We start from the raw sequence: 20,836 nt of genomic DNA, 5'->3' as shown, positions 1-20,836 counted from the left end.
TTACCAACTCCCACCTTTTCAAATATCTAGCAGGAAAATAGCACAGATGGTATGACCAGTAACGGTTACATCCAAACTACTAACCAGGAAAGCAACATGAAATACAAAGATAAGGCATAATCCAGAGAGCAGCAACAACCCAAATCTTGTCACTCCACCTCCCCCCTTTCCAAGGCTTAAGTCTCGTGCATCTCATTCTCCCTAGATCCTGAAGTAGTACTTCAACCTTTGCGTCTCATTGCATCTGTAAGGACTTTAGAGAGTAGCTTTTAATGACCATTCACATGATGATGGTGGATACTTCAAGATTATTTGAGTTCAGCTGAATTCACAGAACGCTGACCACAGTGCAAGAACTATAGGAGAAAGTCAGCAGACAAAGGGAGACTGCTCTAACAGCATGTGCAGTAAAGCGCAGAAGTCAAGCCAAGATACTGGTCACAAAGCCAGCAGCAGCCATCACTACCCTGCCATGGATTTTAATGCGTGTCATGGAATAACATGTCGTTCAGCACATCCTGTTTTTCATGGCAAAGCCAGCTCTCACTGATAACTTGATGCTTGTGTTAAAAAAAAAAAAAAGAAAAAAGAAAAAAGAAAAAAAAAAGGTCATGCTTCTGTCAAATTCCAGAGGCAGGCATTAAAACAAGTGGCAGGGAGTTATGAACAGAGATGTTCTCCAATTACCCCATCATTCGTGGTCTCCCCTTCCCCCCAAAAAATTAAAAACTCATTTCTTTCTCAGAGCTAAAGCAACCACATCTCTAAAGAAAAGATATGTTTCTTCTCAGATGTATTTTCATAGTAATTGATGGAAACATTTGACCCATGTTTTTGTCAAGTTTTGTTTGTGTTTTTGTCAAGATCCCATTACACAAGCCTATCAGTGCAATCACACAAAGGGGAGGAAAGCACTGATATTTCCCAAGAAGGAAAGGAAGGCTGAGAGGTATCTTCAATTCTTTAATATATTGTAATTAAAAGCAGAGATAGCATCAGGGTAGCTCAGACAAATGGTTCCTCTAATCCAGTACACTGTCAAGAACAGTGTCCAGAGGCAAGCACAAGAAACAATAATTAACTGTTCTGGTGGGAAACAAACCCCAAACAACTGTTAAAAAGTTGAACGCAAGGGCCTGTACTCTTTCTGTCCTTTCACAATAACTAATACATTTGCAGATATTTTTATTCATATAGAATTTTAATTCTAATTTCAGATTTTACCAAAGTTTAGATCTTTATAGTATCCTGTGATGGTTAGCTCCCCAAGTTCTTGTCTGTTGTTTCAGGCAATTGGAAAAGAGTTCAAAGTGTTTTAGTAGTAACAGCCCAAATTAGTTGCCTGGGAGGCTGAAGTACAGTTAAAGTGCTCTTCCCAAAGCAACGCAGCTAATCAACAAAGCCAAAACCAGAATCTGAGTGTTACGATTTTTATTTCCTTTTCTGGTTACTGAATGCTTATCTGTGGAACTAGCCTAATGCTACTTAATTCTATGTATTTCCAAAACTTGACTCATATCTTTTGCACTGCAAAAGCACAAATTATTGTAGGCCACCCTGCTATCCTTCTTATCCGTACCGTATGAAAAAGTGTCTGGAAGAGGCACACCATGACCAGCAAGTTCTTGAAACGTCCAGAACTTGTTGACACAGTTGAGGATGGCTTGGGGACGATTCATCAATCGACAGCCCATCTTCTCTAGGTGGCGAAGGACTGTGATATCGCTGTCACTCTGGACCCAAGGTGTTGGTACACGCACAACCACCACCTGCGGGTAAGCAGTAATGAGCTCCCCATTCACCCGGAGACCTAAAGAAGGAAGAGAAAACCATTCCAATCAACTACAAGGTCTTCAGGAGAAGGTAAACGGCAAAGAAATACTGCACTATATGAGAGGACAACAGAGATACCAGACTTCAACAGTGAGCATTAGAACAGCACAACTCTCCATAAAATGCATCTTGTCAGTTGTACAGTTTCATGCATGTCACTCTTAACCCACTTAAAATTAGGACTAGGCAAAGAACAGACTGTATTAGAGCACGCAATCTTGGTCTACCTCCTAGGATGAAGAACTTTTTTTATAGATTAACACATGATCCTTTCTATGGGTGTTAGCTGCACATAACATTCACATCAGCAGTATCAACACCTCAGGAGGTTCTTGCCTCCCACTGCTGGTTCTTGCCTACATGATACAGTTCATACCTTTCTCAGTCCTAGCTGTATTGATCCCTCTGTGTTATCACGTTACACAACATATTGCCAAAGTAACAGAGACTAGATATGACCCTTAAAAAAAAAAAAAAAACAACAAAACAAAACCCCCACAGCAGTATTTTTAACACAGATAATTTCAATGATCTGATTTATACTAAGTAAGTACTCAGAAATAACTTTATCAGCTAACAGGGCAGCACCCCATGACATTATGGCAAGAACGAGAAGGAAAGCCAGCTTTGCTACCAGGACCAATGTATTACTTAATAATGACCTATAGCTTTACAGACTATGTCTCTGAAAAAGAAACACTAAAAGACAGGCTGCAGAAACAGGAATACAACAGGACCGGATGGGAAGGCATCAAGTTTGATAAAGACAGTCTGACATCTGAGTATGGGAGAAGACAAACAGGACTTGATAGTCACTTTATTTGCCTCATGTTCAAAGTAAAACTTTATGACTTCAGTGTAAAATACGCGGCTCCCACTGCTGTCAGCACCTTAAGAGTTAAAAAAAGAGAAAGAAGGGGAGCTGAGAAATCACAGTGCATCTGCATTTCTGTGCCTATAAAAGGCCAGCTGTAACCATTCAGATCTAGCCCAAATTAATTACCTGATTAGCTCTACTCTAAAGATATTACTTTTCAAATACAGACTTACAGCTACTCAACCTGAAGATAAATATTGCCAGGCAATATATTTCATTTCAAGGTGCTTTTGAATTAATTGGAGGGGGTCCCCCTCTCTGTACTTCCCGTTTTCTTTTCTTCTCCCAAGGAGGATTATTTTAGAGCTTGCCTTAAATACAGTGAAGCGACCACCTAATTCCCAAAATGGATGTAGAAATATGCTGCCCAGTCATCAGGAGGACACAGAGTCACAGTCTGGAAAGGCCAAAACAGAGCTATATCCAATACAAATCGCTTTTTCCAGTCCCCATTGCTATAATTGTACAGAGATGAGAAAACACAAGCAGACGGGTGCTCTGGCTGCTCACCTCATTAGCACCAAGCACTGCCGCACTGCAGCTGACATGACTTGCGTGTTTAAGCAAGCAGGCTTCAGACAAACACACACACCATTTTATAAAGGCATCTCAAGCAAGATTAAAAGCAAGACACTGCTAAAAACCCAAGCAGAATGTAAACATCAGGAAATGGACTACCATCTCCTACAGCCAGAAAAGGAGTACAAATTCAGCAAGCAAGAGATTTTTAACACATTAGTCAGATTCCACCCTACACATGTATTTTCTCATTTAGGTGCATGCCCAATTACACCCACTTTTTGCCAGTGTAATTACATGCATGTCCTGATCCATATGCAAGCTGTGTAACGGTCATTTTAAAAATGACTGCATTTTCTACAGATCCCCAAATTGCCACTAGATCTTTGCTGTGAACCAAAACTACATGGTTTTCTAACTCATTAATTTCTAATTCTCAGAGTCTATTTTGTCGTTTTGCTTTAAAGACACACCACATGCTGAAGCTTTGCACCATGGAGTTGTTACCTGAAATAAAAGCTCTCAAAATGAAAAGTAGTTTAGAGAGGAGATGCTCATAATTCCACCTACCTAATACATAACTCCACCTAGGCTTACATATTCCTTAGGATGACCAAATAGCCTTTTTGCACATGCGTGTTAAATTTTGCAGCGTCAGCAAGACACTTCTGCGCAGGTGTGAGTTCCCTGGTGGTCATTTGGGTGGGGATACCCTTTTTCCATTATCCTTTTAAGGTATTGAGTCATCTCAGGACAGTAAAAGTTTACTCTTAAGTTGGCCAGCTTCTTGAGGATGATATGGATGTTCCTTGAAGTAGCCACAGCTCTGTCCTAATTGGTATAGGAGCACATACTTGATGCATAAAAGAACCTTGAAGTGATTAACTACTCCTTGTTATCCCATCCTTGGTGATTAGCTACTTCTGGCTGCCTCCTCATTATCACTCTTTGTAACATCAGCTCAGTGACTAGCTCTTTTCTCACACAGTAAGAAGGTCAGTAGGAAACAAACAATATTTTAGTTACCGTATGTTTATAAACAAAGCAGAGGCCTGCCTTTGGTAACAGAGTCTGAAAAAGAAAAAAGACAGTTTGAGGGGATGTATAAGCCTCACCTGGAATTCTCCTGAATACCTCCATTAGACTTGACTATCAGACTGATGTAAATTCAGCCCAGACCACCATTTCCCCTGGAGTGACTTAGAAGTACAGTGATATTATCAACAGAACAATCTGAGCTTTTGTTTCAGATTCAATCATTTTCTCTGGTCTGGATACTGTTCTCCCCAGAACAAAAAAAAAAATTCTCTCCTATCATAGAAGACTGTTTACAAACAAAGAGAAGAGCTACTCAATGAAATGTATAATTTGAATCACTACTACTGACATGCGCCATAAAAATTAGCTGCAGTCTCCCAGCAACACAGTGCTGCAAACAGAAGCAGCTTTATTACAGTAAAAAGGAAAGCTAGACTCTGCCATTTTGGAACAAGCTTGTATTCAGCGTTCCATCTGAGACCCCACAGTTAACAGGTTAATGGTCATTATTGCTGAGTGGGCTGATAAAATAATATTTATTCATTATGGTGTGCTGAAAGCAGTAACACAGAAGATATTAATTCATACAATTAATTTTTTTTTCCCAAAGAACCAATCCACAAATGCAAAGAGGGAGAAAGGAAAAAAAAAAAAAAGAGATGTTACAGAGATACTACTTAAAGAATGGTTAATAGCTAATAAAACATTTTTTTAAAATGGAGATGAACTTTCTTTTCCTTTGCAGTAATAGTACCAATAGTCTACTTTGACTTCATCAAGGCTTTCGACACAGTATCCCACAGCATCCTGATAGGGAAGCTTAGGAAATGTGGGTCAGATGAATAAACAGTGGGGTGGATTCAAAACGGGCTGAAAGACAGAGCTCAGATGGTTGTGATTAGGGGCACAGAGTCTAGGTGGAGGTCTGTGACAAGTGGTGTTCCCCAGGGGTCAGTAATGATCTTCATCAATGACCGGGATGAAGGGACAGAGTGCACCCTCAGCAAGTTTGCTGATGACACAAAGCTGGGGGGGGTGGCTGGCACACTGGAAGGCTGTGCTGCCATACAGAGAGACCTGGACAGGCTGGAGAGATGGGCAAAGAGGAACCTTATGAAATTCAACAAGGGCAAGTGTAGAGTGCTGCACCTGGGGAGGAATAACCCCATGCACCAGTACAGGTTGGGGGCTGACCTGCTGGAGAGCAGCTCATCTGAAAGGGACCTGGAAGTCCTGGTGGACAACAGTATGACCATGACCCAGCAACGTGCCCTTGTGGCCAAGAAGGCCAATGGCATCCTGGGGTGCATCAAGAAGACTGTGGCCAGCAGGTTGAGGGAGGTCATCCTCCCCATCTACTCTGCCTTGCTGAGGCCGCACCTGGAGTACTGTGTCCAGTTCTGGGCTCCCCAGTTCAAGAAGAACAGGGAACTGCTGGAGAGGGTGCAGCAAAGGGCTACAAAGATGATTATGGGACTGGAACACCTCTCTTGTGAAGAAAGGCTGAGGGATTTCGGTCTTTTTAGTCTGGAGAAGAGAAGACTGAGGGAGAATCTTATCAATGCTTATAAATACTCAAAGGGTGGGTGTCAGGAGGATGGGGCCAGTCTTTTTTCAGTGGTGCCCAGTGACAGGACAAGAGGTAACAGGCACAAACTTGAACATAGAAGTTCCATCTAAACATGAGGAGGAACTTCTTTGCTTTGAGGGTGCTGGAGCACTGGAACAGGCTGCCCAGGGAGGTGGTGGAGTCTCCAACTCTGGAGACATTCAAAACCCGCTGGGACATGCTCCTGTACAACCTGCTCTAGGTGACCCTACTCTGGCAGGGGGGTTGGACTAGATGATTTCCAGAGGTCCCCTCCAACCCCTATCATTCTGTGGTTCTGATCCCAGAACAGTAGTAGTGTTTTATATTCACAGTTGCCTGTGGACAATGAACCAGCCTCACAAACACCCAGAAGGCAGATGTTCAGATCATAGAGAAATACCTTGACAAATGACAAGCTGGTCCATTTGTTGGCTTTCTCAATAGATGCCCATAACATCACGCACATGGCAAACAGACAGCTATACAGTCCTCTGAAGTACCAATACTGACAGCCAGGATAGGGAGATTTTTACTATGAACTTTACCAAAATATAACAACCATTGTACCAGTGCCTGGGGAACAACTTAGGTTATCATAAAACTTTTGGGGATTCTTTGGCCCCATGGGATAAAGACTTCTGAGTTGGAATATCGTACTATAAAAACAGATGTAAATCCTGCACTTGAACAAGACTTGTTCTTTCAGCTAGTATCAGCTTTCTTTGTTCTTCCTCTGCAAGATGAAACTCTCCAAAATGGAATGCGGTAGGCCTTTAACATTATACAGCAAACATCACAGTATTCACATGAAAGTGCAAAAGGAGTTTTTGCAACTGTAATCACCTGGGAAATGACTTGATCCATTACACCACATCCCTCAAATAAAGCTGAAAAGCCTCAAGTTTCTCTCAAAGACAGCTCAAAGCAGCATATGATAGAACTGACTAAATGCATGACTCCTCATTGGTTGGCCCAACTGGCCCTGCTGCTTGTCATTCCCAGTAGGTGAGCTTGACATATAAAGTCTCTGCTATCTGCTAAAAAGGCCTATTTTGATCCAAACAGCTTAGAAGCCACCACATGAACCTGTGAAGTCCACAGAAAATAGATGCAGCATTAAACTCTAGTGAAGACAGAAGAGGCAGAAACTTCTACTGCTGTTACCAGTGAGATCAGAAGACATGTATTTATACCCTAAGAAAGTTCTTCAGATGGTAACATCTGGCATGGTAGAATCTATTTGCATTGCAAGATACTCAGGATGACAGCTGCCTCTCAACAACTTGATTTAGCACAATTCTGGGGTCGATACACATACTTTGGAAACAAGCTAAAATTCTGGAACTTTGCAGCCCTCATTCATACCTGCAGGGTTTTTTAGTACCTTCTGTCTTCTTCCCTATAACAAATTTATCTCATGACCACAATTTCTCAATTAAAAAGCCTAAGTCTTAAGAGAGTTATCATTTAGGTGGCACACATTCCAAATGAAATGCCTCAGAATATAGACATGCAATCAAAACTGAGTTATCGTGACTGAACAAGTTGCTGTCCATCAGGCTAGACTCCTAAACTGACCATATGTTTGTTCCCCCCGTACAGCAAAACACAAGGCAAAATGCTTGCCCTTACGCCTCCATGAAGGGATTCTACAATAACGAATCTCACTACGCAACTGGGACAAGTTAAGTGCCCAAATACAGGCGTTGTAACAATATCCCATGAAGCCTGCAAGCCAAACACACTTCTGCAAGTCAATCACATCCACAGCCTGAGTACGTAAATTCTTAAACTGCAGCCACACACCTATTACAATCCCTAAGCAGCGGTGCCTCATCTACCCAGTTATCCTACTTTCTTGTGCTTTAGAAACTCTAAGAATCGCTTCTGCATTGACAGCATTCTGCCACCACTGAACACCTTAATTCAACCCAAGCAGCATTTTAAATTGCCAGATGTTTTTGAAACTCATTCTATTCAGTTTGTATGCTACACAAATCCCTTCCAATCTCTTCAAGAATCAGTTCATCAGCAGATTAATAGCTGCTGCAAAGCAGTATCTCATGTCCAGTTTGCATGTTATGAACAACTGTCCTTTCTGCTGAAACAATGCAAATGTTTTCACAGAAGGAACATGGTTTCAGGAGATAGGTCTCAAGCCTCAAAGATTTGCAAGGACATAAAAAAAATCATTACAGAGCTTTTATAGCTCTCATTATAGCAAACATCAGGCATTTTTAACAAAAAATAAAGTCTCAGTAATATCAAATAAATTGATAAAAGCATTTTCATTCCAAATTATAATTTTGGAAAACAGTTAAAAAAAGCAAACTCAGTAATCAAGGTCACAAAGTATTTAGGACTCAAATCCAGGTCTTCAAGTACAGCATGTCACTGCAAGAATGACAGCCAACTTCTTCAATAAAATGGTATGACACAAAGCTAAATGCTCAAAATATTTAATACACAAGCAGGAGGAGACCTGAGTAGGCTTCCACGTAAATCAAATTACTGATATCAAGCTTCTATTTTTATACAATTTGAATCATCGGTATTCACTGATATTTTATGATAGATTAAAAGACTAAGGTAGCTGGAAATGTCAGAAGCTATGGACTGGGGAAGAAACCCATGGGATGTTGACATACAACAATGAAGAAAAAACTTTCTCCAGAATAAATACATTTACTTTTATGTGTACATTACAAAAACCTGAATCAGTAAATGGGTTTTCAAGATGAAAAACACCAAGCCTTTCAATCTCTGCCTGAAGACAACTGGTAATTGCCCTGATGCCCATGGAAGTTCATGACATATCATATGACATTTCTGACCAAATGCATCACAACAGCAACAATAATGCACAAAAGGTGTCTTTGCAGAAGTTCCCTATTCAGTGCTGCCATGAATCCAGCAACATAAAACATTATAGTCATTAAGTCATCTTCTTTCAAATTGACTTCCAAGACACATTTTACAGAATTTATCTGAGAACTGTGTGATGGTGAGAAGTACCCAAATGTGACAACAAAGTTAAAGTGTTCCCTGTAAAGCATGGATAGCTATGAAAGAAATCCTCACTGCTGCAGCCATGGCTGCCACAAGCAGCCACTTCTCAGAAGAAGAATTTAAATTCAACGACTGCTTCTGTCTTTGGCGAAACCCCTAATAAATGCCAACTGCTCTGAAATACATAAGTAAAATGACGCAGGACAAAAGCGTTGCAGTATTCAGGCAAATCCAGTATGTGGAACACTTTTCTAATAGGCACAGTATACGAGTGGAATAATGCATGGTCATTGTGCATGCAGCATTCCAAAAAAATCAAATTTGAATCAAATTTTCAAAAGCATTAAACATACACCAGCTCCCATCACATTCCCAACAGGAACTAGCAGGGCGTAAGAACTTCCAAAAATATTACCCAGATTTTTCCTCAGAGATGTGTATGCTATCCTGAAAGTCTCCAGCTCTCTCAGCTTCCTTATACCAATTTATTCATCTATCCATCCATGGAGCTGCTAACGTTTCCCAAATGAACAGTCACTCAGCAAGCAGGCTATAATCAATCCAACTTAATTCAGCTGGGAGAAACAGGCTAGCCTTGCAGCACACAAACCTTTCCTCATATTTTGAGGACATTGCATTCTGCTACGTATTTTTCCCCATTAATCAGTTGTTCTAACAGAAATCACTGATTTACTTTTTTTCTACAAACCTAGACTTGCTCCTGTTCTCAAAACAGTGCATTACGATTTCTGGTTCATTCATCCTCCCGATATCTATCAGCAACAAGACACTGCATAATATTTGTGTAAAGTTCTAAAGTGTTCAATAATTACTTACAGTTTACTTGCAGAGAACTAAGTGTGTTTCATCCTAATCGCCATATATAAGCAAGCTTAAAACTGAAAAGTGAAATGCCCCAAACTTAAACAGCAGTTACTGCCAATAACAAGATATGCGTTCCCTCACCAAACTCAAGACAGAACTAGATCTCTAAAATTTTAAAAACTCAGCATACTTTGAACAGACATTCTGCCAAGAGAGCAGAAAAAATTATTTAGGAATAATTAACAAAAGTAGAATTAACATTAACAAAATACTACTGTATACCTCAAAAGCCTGCTGCAAAACATTGACTTAACATTGCATATCTGTCTATCTTATAAATAAACATATAAATAACATAAAATGAATGCAACATAAGGAATACAAAGCAAAATGAAAGCAACATAAACGCCCACAAATTGGGTGATACATAGTAAAGTACAGCACTTTAAATGCAATTTTATTTAAACTAGAACTTAACCTTTGAAGAGCAGCTAAGCACTGAATTTTTAGAAATTTGCCAATTTATTAACACCAAACTAAACTTCCCCTTGGGAGTTGCCACAGGCATTTTCTCCTCTGCATCACTTACCATCTGACAGCCCCATTTTATTAGTTTGAACACTAAGTTGTCACAGTTTCTCCAAAATTTCACTGCCATGCAAAAGCCCCTTTGATATTCAGTATTACCAAGCTATTTTTCACTCTAGTGTACACAGAAACAGATTTCTACAATAATTCTATGCTTGGTGTTTATGTTCATATTCTATCCCTTTCAGTCCTATTTACTAGTTTTTCAAACCAAATTAACAATTTAACCCTATGGGTTTAATATGACCTCAGTCTCCTTCTCCACACAAACTTAACGAAAAAGGCTTTCTTGCCAAGATATACTTCCATATAGCTCAGCAGTTCAAATGAAATCACACATAGCAAAGACAAAACTGACCTCTCTACAACAGTACTAACCCATTCTCTTCTGAAACTGAGAACAGAGAAATAAAGAGGAGCAGCTTCAGCTTCAATTCATAAAATCCTAACGCAAGCATTGCGAAAACTTTCACAAGAGGCCACTGCTGCAGCTTTGAACAGAAAGCAAGCAGGTACCCAAGTTAAACCAGCTCTGTATCATGTCCCTTCCTTGACTCAGAGGACCTCTTCACCTCCCCAGGAAGAGCACAGAATCATTCTTAGAAATGCAGAGGCTATTTAAAACAGTGAAAAACTTGGGAAGGACAATGAAGCTCGAAGTGATTATGGCTGTTCTGGAACAGGGGTTCTTTTTGGGCACAAGAGGGAAACAGACCACATGCTTCTATGCATACCTCACTAAACCAATACTAAGTAGACTGACCATGGCTAGATCTGTGTTTCTAAGCTACATTTCTAGTCACAGTACATTGTTTGCTTATAATTCCAAACCACAAGAACTTCTTCAGAGTTATGGATGTGAAGTGAATGGACCCAAATATAAAGTAAAAGGTATATTACAAACATAAACTAATTCTAGACCACCATCTTGCTCCAAGAATTGATTTTATGGTAGGTATATAAACATGGAAACTATACTGAAATCATGTTAAAGCCTTAGCTACAATTATTATATGTATATAAACACTCACACAATTAAGAAACTTTGCGTCTCTAACAAAAGAATACATTTCCAGAGACTACTTAGAAGACAAGTATAGAAAGAAATATACACTATTTTAGTGATGTAGCTGTTAAGATGCATTTTATATGGACTGCTGTAAAAACAACGTAAAGAAAAATGATACAAAAGGGGAATAAAAGGATTAATTAAACACAACAAAACAGTGCTGGAAAAGATGTGATTTCAAACACCTTGAAAAGTCAATTTCTGCTTTTCCCACTGAGGTTTTTTAAAGTTCTCATCACACATGTGCTTTTATAATTTGCTCCCAGGCAAAATTAGAAGAATTTTAAATATTTTTCATAGCATAAACTCAAAGAAAAAATATTCAGGATGAGATACATTTAAATTTACTGAAATTAAAAATTAAACGTAGCTGTTGATCAAAGTTTTGAATTACTTGAATTATAACAAAGCAAAGTCTCTCATAGCTCAAGTTAATTACTCAGACTGCAAGGGAGATGATTTTGACTTAAATATTGCAAAAAAGATCCCACAATTCTTATACAAGTATATGGATGTACACGAGCTATGTAGCCACTGCATAAGCAGTCATTAGATTGTCTTTTGTCTGTTAGATTTCCCAAAGCTCTCAATTAACATAATGATTCTTCATATTAAGAGAAAGCCCAGTCTCACAAACAGGATTTATGTATCCTGCCCTCACTCTCTATGTGCCTTTAAAATGTATTTCTAGCAACTCTACTACAAATACTTTCTTTCCTGTTTTTACATGTAAAAAACAAAAAACCTTGGGTTTCATGATCAGTTTAAGCTGATCTGATCTAAGCCAGAACCAACACACATGGGGACAATCTTCTTTTACCACACTACCAGCAATGTGCTCCCATCATCCATCCTTTATCCAGGTGTTAGTGACCAAGAGGAAGGCAGTTTTAAGAGGAGGGGAAAGTATGAAGTTTTCAGCTTACACAGCTTCGCAGTTGTTAGCATCAACATTGGGAAAAAACAAATAAGACATGATGAGAGGGAGAACAACAGTGCTACACTGTTTAATAAAAAAGTATTAAATTGGTATAAGAAAAAAAAAATCAAAGTAACTTTGGGGTGAGGTTTCACAAGATACTGAGAGAACAAACTTAACACCAAAACAGATGGAGGCAGTCTTGCTGCCCTGTTCTGACCATACAGTGCCACTCTCCTTTGCTCCATTTCTGGCACTTCTCTCATCCTCTCAGTGAGTTAGGTCAGATAGCTATGTTTGCAGAGCACCGTTCAGGGGTTTTTGTGCTCAGTTACTTACCCAAGACATTTGTGAGGCAAGACCTCAGTTAACCAGATCTCATAGTGCAAGAGCAAGGGACAGGTATGCACAGACACGGAGAGGTGAGAATTAAGACAGACTGCCGTTTGGGCAGTGAAAGTCCAATCAGTTCTAATATCTAAGACACCACCACTCGGACATAAACACCATAAACCACACAAAACATCACTGCCATGGAAAGAAATAGTCCTGCTCTTTTGCTATTGCAGCTGCTGCTTCCAAATCCCACGATGCCTCTCACTTTACCTGCAAATGTATTTGCACAACTACACGATGACCTGAATCCACAGGAAAGAGAAGGCAGCACAGAAGCAAAAACGTGTAGGTAGGAATAATAGGGAAGGCTTTCCTCTACTTCTTTCAGTGTCAGTATCATATTAACATTTTCTGCATCTTAAAATCTTTCAGTTGACTCTGAAGCAGACCAGGATCTTAGAGATTATCATTTGGGTCAGCAACAGCTTCACCATCCACTGCTACTGCCAAGTTTGTTGCAGCAAGCTGAAAGTAACTTTAGTTTTCTTGAAGGAATCTCAGTCAAAAAACACACAAAACCAAGATAGTCTAACCATAGTAAAAAGTTAAAAAAATAAAACAGAACCAAGAGCATTTAATATCTTTTAACCATTAACAACTTGTCTAAAGAAAGAAAAAAATATTGGCCAGAAGAAACGAGAAGTGCAAATGCAAAATACAAAAAAGTAACAGGGGAAAAGCAACATTTACAAAATTCTGCATGAAAGGAAGCTCTCAAAAGGAATTTAAAAGAGGTTCTAACACAGCACGTTTCCTATTTATCAGTTTCTTCTGTTCTTCTCAATGACCAATGGTGTTAAAGGCTGCTAAATAATTCCAAATTTTTATCTCAAAAGTTTGCTAGGAGAAAGGGTTTGGGTCATTCCTTTAATATATTAACACTATACATTTATTAAAACAAGTAGTGCCTTTTTGATGCATGATTACAATTCCCAAGGTCAACAGTAACGCAGATTGAGAACAGTAGTGTCCACAATCAGGGAAAGCTTGCACATCAGTAGTAGTAAGAGTGTTTCAGTGCTAACATGCTGATCCAAAGTCTGACTGTGTAGACCACGATAACTGAAAGTGCTGTGTCATAGCTTCAGTAACCTCACCTGTTCAAAAACAGTGCGACAGAATGATGGTGAATTTGGGGGGGTTAATGCAGTTTCTCCAGAAATGTCTAGAACATGCTGTAAGGTGTTGGTCTTCCCTAAAGATAACACAGAAACCTTTTTATGCAGGCAGACCTCATAAAACATGGATAAGACTCCAGAAAAGAGAACTGTTTAAATAAAATATGCAGTTTCGTGTTATATTTAACCTGGTTCAACTGCATGCTGCAGCAAAAAGTAGTCTCATCTCCTGTACCCCCATACTCCTAATTCTCACCTCGCATCAGGCCTAGTGATCATACAACCATATCGGAAGTCAGATCAGTTTGTTGCTCTCAGACAAGGCAGAAAAAAGAAAAAAAGAGGGGGGGGGGAAAAAGAGAAAAGACTAAAAAGGAAAAACAGTGATTATTTTTGCATTTGATAACCAGCTAACACAGCCCATCAAGTAGTCATTAAATCATTAGAATGCAAGGGAAGCAATAGGAATGCTTCATTTGTTAGGGGACAGCAGGACCATTTCTTTCAGCAATGATCTGCATTTATGTTAGGAAACATTTTATCATATTTTTCACTTAGTACTGTAATTGCAGAGTCGTAAGACCTGAGCTTGCACTGCCATTCAAAAAAAGTGGTCCTATTCTGCTCCTAGTACACTCATTCTCCTCACACTGCTCCTCCTTTTGTGCTAGCAGCAATGCTAATGCGGCTGTAAAGTGAATCAGATGAGGCAATAACTCTGAATTAATACCAAACAGGCAGCACTTTTTTTTTATTATTTTTACCCCAGAGCAATTTCTAAGTTTGGGTTGTCACATAGCCATAAAGAAAAGTTTGAGTCAAGCATGGAACCAGTGTGACAATTGAGCAGACACCTGTCTATATCTACTGAGAATATATATCGTGCAGAGCAGGATATCACTGAACAAGACATGTCAGAACCAACAACAGAAAGCAGTGAGAATGGCCAGGAATACAGCCCTATGTCTAAGGATTTTATGTATTTATTTACAGAGGATTCTGTGCTACTTTAGATCATGCTTTGGTTTTTTTGCATTATGGTTGTTAGATAAGATAATCAATTTAGAAAGATATTCAGATAATCTGCAGTGAATGTGAATGTCAAATTAATATGATATCCTGACAACTGAACACTGTATGAACCAAAGCTGTATTGATGTCTCTTACGTCTAGTACTGACAAGTAGGAAAAACCCTAAACACACACTGAAAACCCAACCCTTTCAAAATGGTACCAAAACTATTTCAAAGCTAATATTTATGATAAATACTGGTACACAATTGTAATGGGCTCAGAAACTCAATGTTTCAACAATCTATGAATACTCTGAAAACACAGATTAACACTCCCAAAAGCAGAAAACCAGCCAGAGGAACAACCCAGAATGGCAGAGCGTTCTCCTCCCATCTGAGACCAATCTAAAATTTTCCCTGCAATGCCAAAAATCTACTAAATACCTTCAAAATGCATAATTTATTCACCTCATCTCTCTCTGCTACCAAACAATAACTTCTTTCATTTCAGTAATTAGCCCTTTTATTACTTAAGCAAACTGATGAATGGAGAAGCATCCCGTGTGAGTTTTCAATTTGTAATGAAGACATGTATCCTTCCTATCTGTCTCCCCTATCAGAAAAGACATCTAGAAGCACTTCTACATTGTCAAAAACTTTTAATAAGTAATATCTAACTATCTGCCCTTTCCAAGTGTTCCTAAACATCTTTAACTGAGCCTGAATTCTGGGGAATGGAAAGATCCCCTCAGCCTACTGTTTGAGCCGTCATTTCAGTCTAAGGACCTTCTAGTCAAAATTGCATTAAATTTATCAATTGGAGACACTATAGAGCAGTTTCATGTCTCTTCATGAGTACAGTATTTTCCTACACCAAAAAAAAAACAAAATAAAATTTTGTTCTAGGCGAAAAAATACAACCCAAAATTTCTTAAGTTTTGACAGACATTAATGTAAAACCATACACAAAACAAACCTAGAGAAGGAAAAATTCGTTTTTTCTCGTTCACTGGGCTTGTTTCCTCTTCCCAGCTCTAGAGGGTTAAAACTACACTGCAGTAGGTGCACGTGTGCTCCATGCCCGTACTGTAATGAAAATACAACACCACAGTATTATTTCTCACCTGTTCTGGAGGCAGAAGCTTCCACCTAGTGCCAAAAAGATGTTAGCTAATTAAGACATTTGCTTAGTATCTTCCCCCATTAAGACACTCCACACAAACTGTAACTATCTTCATAAAAGAAAATGCTCCTCAGAATTACACAGGTATACAGTCCTTCCAACCAGACCAGTCAAATAAAAAAATCATGCAGCAGTAGTACTGTACTCACAGACAGCAGACTAAAGCAAGCAAAAGGGACATCCCCCACTGTCAGCTTGTTTTGACCTTTGGATGCAACACATTTAAGAGATCAGTCGTTTTATCACTAATATCTAGGTTGTAACTGTAGCCCTGAGTCTACCAGTCCCTAGAAAATGATAAATATCTTTATATGCATTTGATCTGCACTACACGCTCTGAAGTTCTCTTTTCTGAAATAAGCATCTGCCCAATTTACAAAGAAACAAAAAGCACCGAGGGGCTACTGATCTCATCATCACAAACAAATCAATGGCAGAGATGGGAAAGAGAAGCTTTTTTACAAGCATCAGGTATGACAAGCCTCCTTAGCTCATTTATCTCACTCCTCCATAGATTCCTCTAAGAATCCACTTTAAATATTTGCAGATTACATTTTTCTTCAAGTTCTTCCACTTTACAGCAACACAATCATAGAAATCTCATTACCAAATGTCACTCTTGATCCATTCTAAGTAACAGAACTGTAATTTACATTCACCTCTAGACTGCCGCTAACAATTTAAAAAGATTAAGAATTCTTAGAGGAAAAGGTTTAACTGCATGCTGTGCACCTTGGAAGGCTCAAGCAAGAAAGGGGAAGAAATGAGCACCTCTATAGAAATCTCTGTGTTGGACAAAACACTGACATAAGGTTGGTTCTAAGACAATTTAAATCACTCTGCTGCCACAGTTTTACTCTCCAGCCCCATGCAATCCTACAGTGGCATATAGTACTCCCTAGCACTCATACTAGCGCTCATCAGACCCAGCAGATAAGCTTCCTACACAAGCAGGAAACTATTCTGTTTTTTCATGGAATTTGATTTCTCCAGATACTGCAAACTGAACGAGCTCACTGTAGAATCTGATCAACCCAGGTGTCAACTGCAACAGAGGAGGCTGGATCATAGCAACGACCGCAATGATCTGAACAGCTCAAATTGTCAAGATAGTGCCATTTTGAGACAGTAGAATTGTCTATAGTGAGATATTTTTTTTCTTCCTACATTTACACCTCTATGGTCACTATGCCAGCCCACCTTCCAACTTTGTAAAAACAAGCCTGTCTGCAACTCTTGCTCTTCTGCCCTATGCAGATGATACACTCTCCAGTGGCTCCCACTCTGCCAGGTAAGAAAAATTTGCAGCAGAATTGCTATAAAGGCCCAGCTGCCAGCCTTGTTCAAGCATGACAAACAATTACAAGCATTAAGACATGCAGTTTACAGGTATGGCATCCCTTTCGCTTGCAGCCACAGACCTTATTCACCTCAAAGCATCCACAAAGGGCATGCACTTTCAGAATCCTGCCTCACCTTTAGTCCCAAGCATGTAAGGAGGACTGCACAAAGAACCATTTCAGTCTTAGGCCAGAATGATCCTGGGAAGATTGACAGAAAAACAAAAGGAAGCAGGATATGAACATGCACATCTCAAAAAATTCCAGTCATTATTAAGTAACTTAACTTTACCTTTCTACCTATGCTTATACCGTGACTCCAACCTGTAATCTCTCCTCATTGGTAGCTGGATAGTTCACATGCCTGGAGTGCTGTGGTGAATGGATAAAGGCTCTTTCAAAAGAACAGGCTGTGGAAGTGAGGAAGAGAGTTTACGCTCCACACAAAGGAGCAGATCACATATGTGCAGGTTTGCTTTGGAGTAAGAAGAGCTAGTCAAGAGACTAGCAACAGACACAATTTGCAAACACAGTTGTGACCACGTATTTGGATTTTCTTCTCTCTCTGTGAGGGTGGTCAAGCTTTGTGACAGATTGCCCTGAGAGGTTGCGGAGGCTTTGTCCTTAGAGATATTCAAAACACAACTGGATATGCCCCAAGTGATCTCATCTAACTTCCAAGCTGGCTCTAGCTTTCAAGTTGGCCACTTTGACCAGAAGGTTGGTCCAGATGCCTTTTAAAGGTCCCTTCCAATCTCAATTACTCTATGATTCTCTGAAGCATTCTCCTGCAGCATGCCTGGCCTCTTATGTGCCTGTAACAGTAGGATGAACGCTCCACAATCACTATTTCAGAGCTCAAACTAGATTTGTGGGTTCACTGGGAAACGTCCTTTCTTTCTTTTGCACAATCACGATCATCTGACAAGTTTTTAGTCATTAAAAAAGTGAAAATAAAGTTCTTCATGCTGAAAGTGGAAAGTGCCTCTATACGTTTGATAGTTGGGAGGTGGGGAACCTCCCTGACCACAATGAAATTTGGGAAAAGATTTAAGAAGAAATTCAGTATATGGTAAAGGCAAACCTTGTCTGGAAAGCAAAGTAATGAAGGGGAAAAAAAAAAATGTTTTAAAGCTCTTATTGTTAAGCTATAAATAAACAACTGAAAACAGGTCTTGCTCACCACCATTCCATCCTGCTGGCAGCAACAGTCATCCAACAATATAGGCCTTCACAGAAAGATGCAGAAAGCTGTCCCCTTCAGGTCCTGAGTTGAGTTTGAATCTAGTTTTGTGGAACAAGGAAGAACTACTCCAAAACTTTAAAGAATTTTTAAGGTACAACTACCGAAACTGCCTCACTGGGAATAAGCAGAGATAGACGGCAACCGAGGCAAAGCAGAGCTAAAACTTTAATCTTAGTCTACAGGATATTCACAAATATGTGAGTTAGGGAAACAGGGACACATAGTAACACTAGCAGGAGAACCTGATATGGTCTCTTTTATTGTTAATAAAAACCTTCTTCATTGAGAAGCAAAAGGCATGATATAGGAATGAAAGCCACCCCTCAATAACATGAAGAGTAAGATTCGGATGGCTCTGCTTCCTAGAACAATGAGCTAAAAGATACATGTGGTTGGTTCAGGAAATCCTAGAACTCCTAAAAAACAATTTCAAGATCATAACAACTGACTGCCTCTGCCATGGCAGGCTCAGTCAGGTTCACTAGTGCTCCCTTCCTTCTTCATATTAAGAAAAAACTCAACTGAAAGCACAACAACCTGCCTGGCCACAGAACTAAGAATGTAGCTCATGCTGTGGCTCTGTTCCTCGTCCAGAAACAGAAGGTCCAATACTTCATGTTGATATCCAAAAGTAATACATTGCTTTTATATATATACACACACATATATGAAGATGTTCTTAACCGTGAAAAACAGCCTGCAAGGCACCTCATAAAATATTAAATATAAACACTGAAAGCAGTACTGTCAAAAGAACCCAAACAAAAAGAATTCCAGGAATGGAATAAGCCATTTTCCAACACAGTTGAGAAGTACAATAACAATGGGGACATGCCAATTTACATGTTCATGAAACAAGTATGAGGGAGAACAAGGCACAAGCGCAACTCTCCAGGTATTCAGACAGATAGAATAACTCCTCATTCTCAGTGACAGGATACGTATGTATCTTGAATGTAAGTATATCCATGGACTATTATTCAAAAAGAGTATTGGGTTACCCAAGTAATAGGTTATCATTGCATCACTCCTGTTTTTCTCTACATGTAAATGTTTCAAAGCCTGGCTAGTAAACAGTGTTGATGCATCCAGCACAGTCCCTACGTACACATACATTATTTACAAAGAATGTGCGTATACAATATTACATTAAAAAGCTACATTAAGAGAAAACTACTGAATCCACGGAGTCAAGCACATAAAGGTTAGAAAAAGCCACAAGGACATGTCCATAGCATTGATCTCCAACCTCACCCACATAATGTCTTCAATTACATGAACAAATATTATTTTTCTAATGCGAACAGGAGGTACAGCACTCATTTAACAAGCAGCTACTTGGCACCGTATTTTCTTTTGTATTGTTCAGTGTAGGCCATGGATTGGTGTACTGAAATCCTTGCTTGAAACACATCATTATTAATTTCTTCATGAGTTTTCTCTGTTGTGCTTATCACGGTAACATCTGAGTGCTCCACAATCTTAATTTGTTTTGTAGATACCACAGGAAACCAGAGAGTATTCTACTGATTTCCTACATGGGGAAGAAAAACCCAAAGATAAGACGACTTAAAGAAGGAATTCTAGATGCCACATTTGAGAGACCATGATTTCTTACTTGCCAGTGCTGCTCCAATTTATTTTTTGTGTGTGTGCATGCAAGTATTCATCACTTTCACAAAGCTGATCCTAATATCTGAAGTTTGGGCACTCAGAAAATGGAAAAATATGCAATTAAAGGCAATTAATAAATAGTCCAATTTAAATCACCAGATGAACACTTGTATTCCAGCAATGTTCTGCTCCGGTTGTCACAAATTCCTGTAATCGCAAAGAAGGCATCCTACAAACTGTCTTCTCCTTCCCTATGCTACAAGTTACATTCCCAGAGCAGAACACTCTGTAGATTAAAGAGGCTGGTGAAAAAGTAACATGTGACCAAATAATTTAAAACGTACTATCAGAAAACAAATGCACAACAAAGGACCCAAAAATGCACATTTGATTTTGCCAGTTTCTGATTTTCAGGGGATTTGATGTTGCTACTCTTAATAGTAATTTGTCTTTACATTTGGAGATAAACAAAAGCAAACTTCATCATTTAGCATCTAAGTAACACATGCATGACAGTGGTGGAACATAGCATGAGCGTTAGAATGGTTTCATCTACCATATAGACCTCTGACACTTGAGCTGACAGCTAAGTGTCAGCTGCACTGGGTCAGCAGCCTCTACGGGGACTAGCACTTAAGGTTAATCGGCTCCACTGTCA

General features: G+C 39.3%; 1 protein-coding gene across 7 annotated transcripts in view; it reads right to left on the bottom strand.

Annotated features, from left to right (window-relative positions):
- RIMKLB (ribosomal modification protein rimK like family member B) overlaps positions 1 to 20,836 on the bottom strand; it is a 46,564-nt gene that overhangs the window by 5,458 nt on the left and 20,270 nt on the right. For all 7 annotated transcript variants that reach the window (XM_074588795.1, XM_074588803.1, XM_074588760.1 and 4 more), the window contains one exon: positions 1,580 to 1,810. In XM_074588795.1, coding sequence (XP_074444896.1) covers positions 1,580 to 1,810 — 231 coding nt within the window. The remainder of the gene's footprint in view (positions 1 to 1,579; positions 1,811 to 20,836) is intronic.

The sequence above is a fragment of the Larus michahellis genome, chromosome 1, assembly GCF_964199755.1.
Source record: "Larus michahellis chromosome 1, bLarMic1.1, whole genome shotgun sequence".
NCBI lineage: Eukaryota > Metazoa > Chordata > Aves > Charadriiformes > Laridae > Larus > Larus michahellis.
The sequence above is the reverse complement of the archived record's forward strand: the minus strand, read 5'-3'. Positions and strand labels throughout refer to the sequence as shown.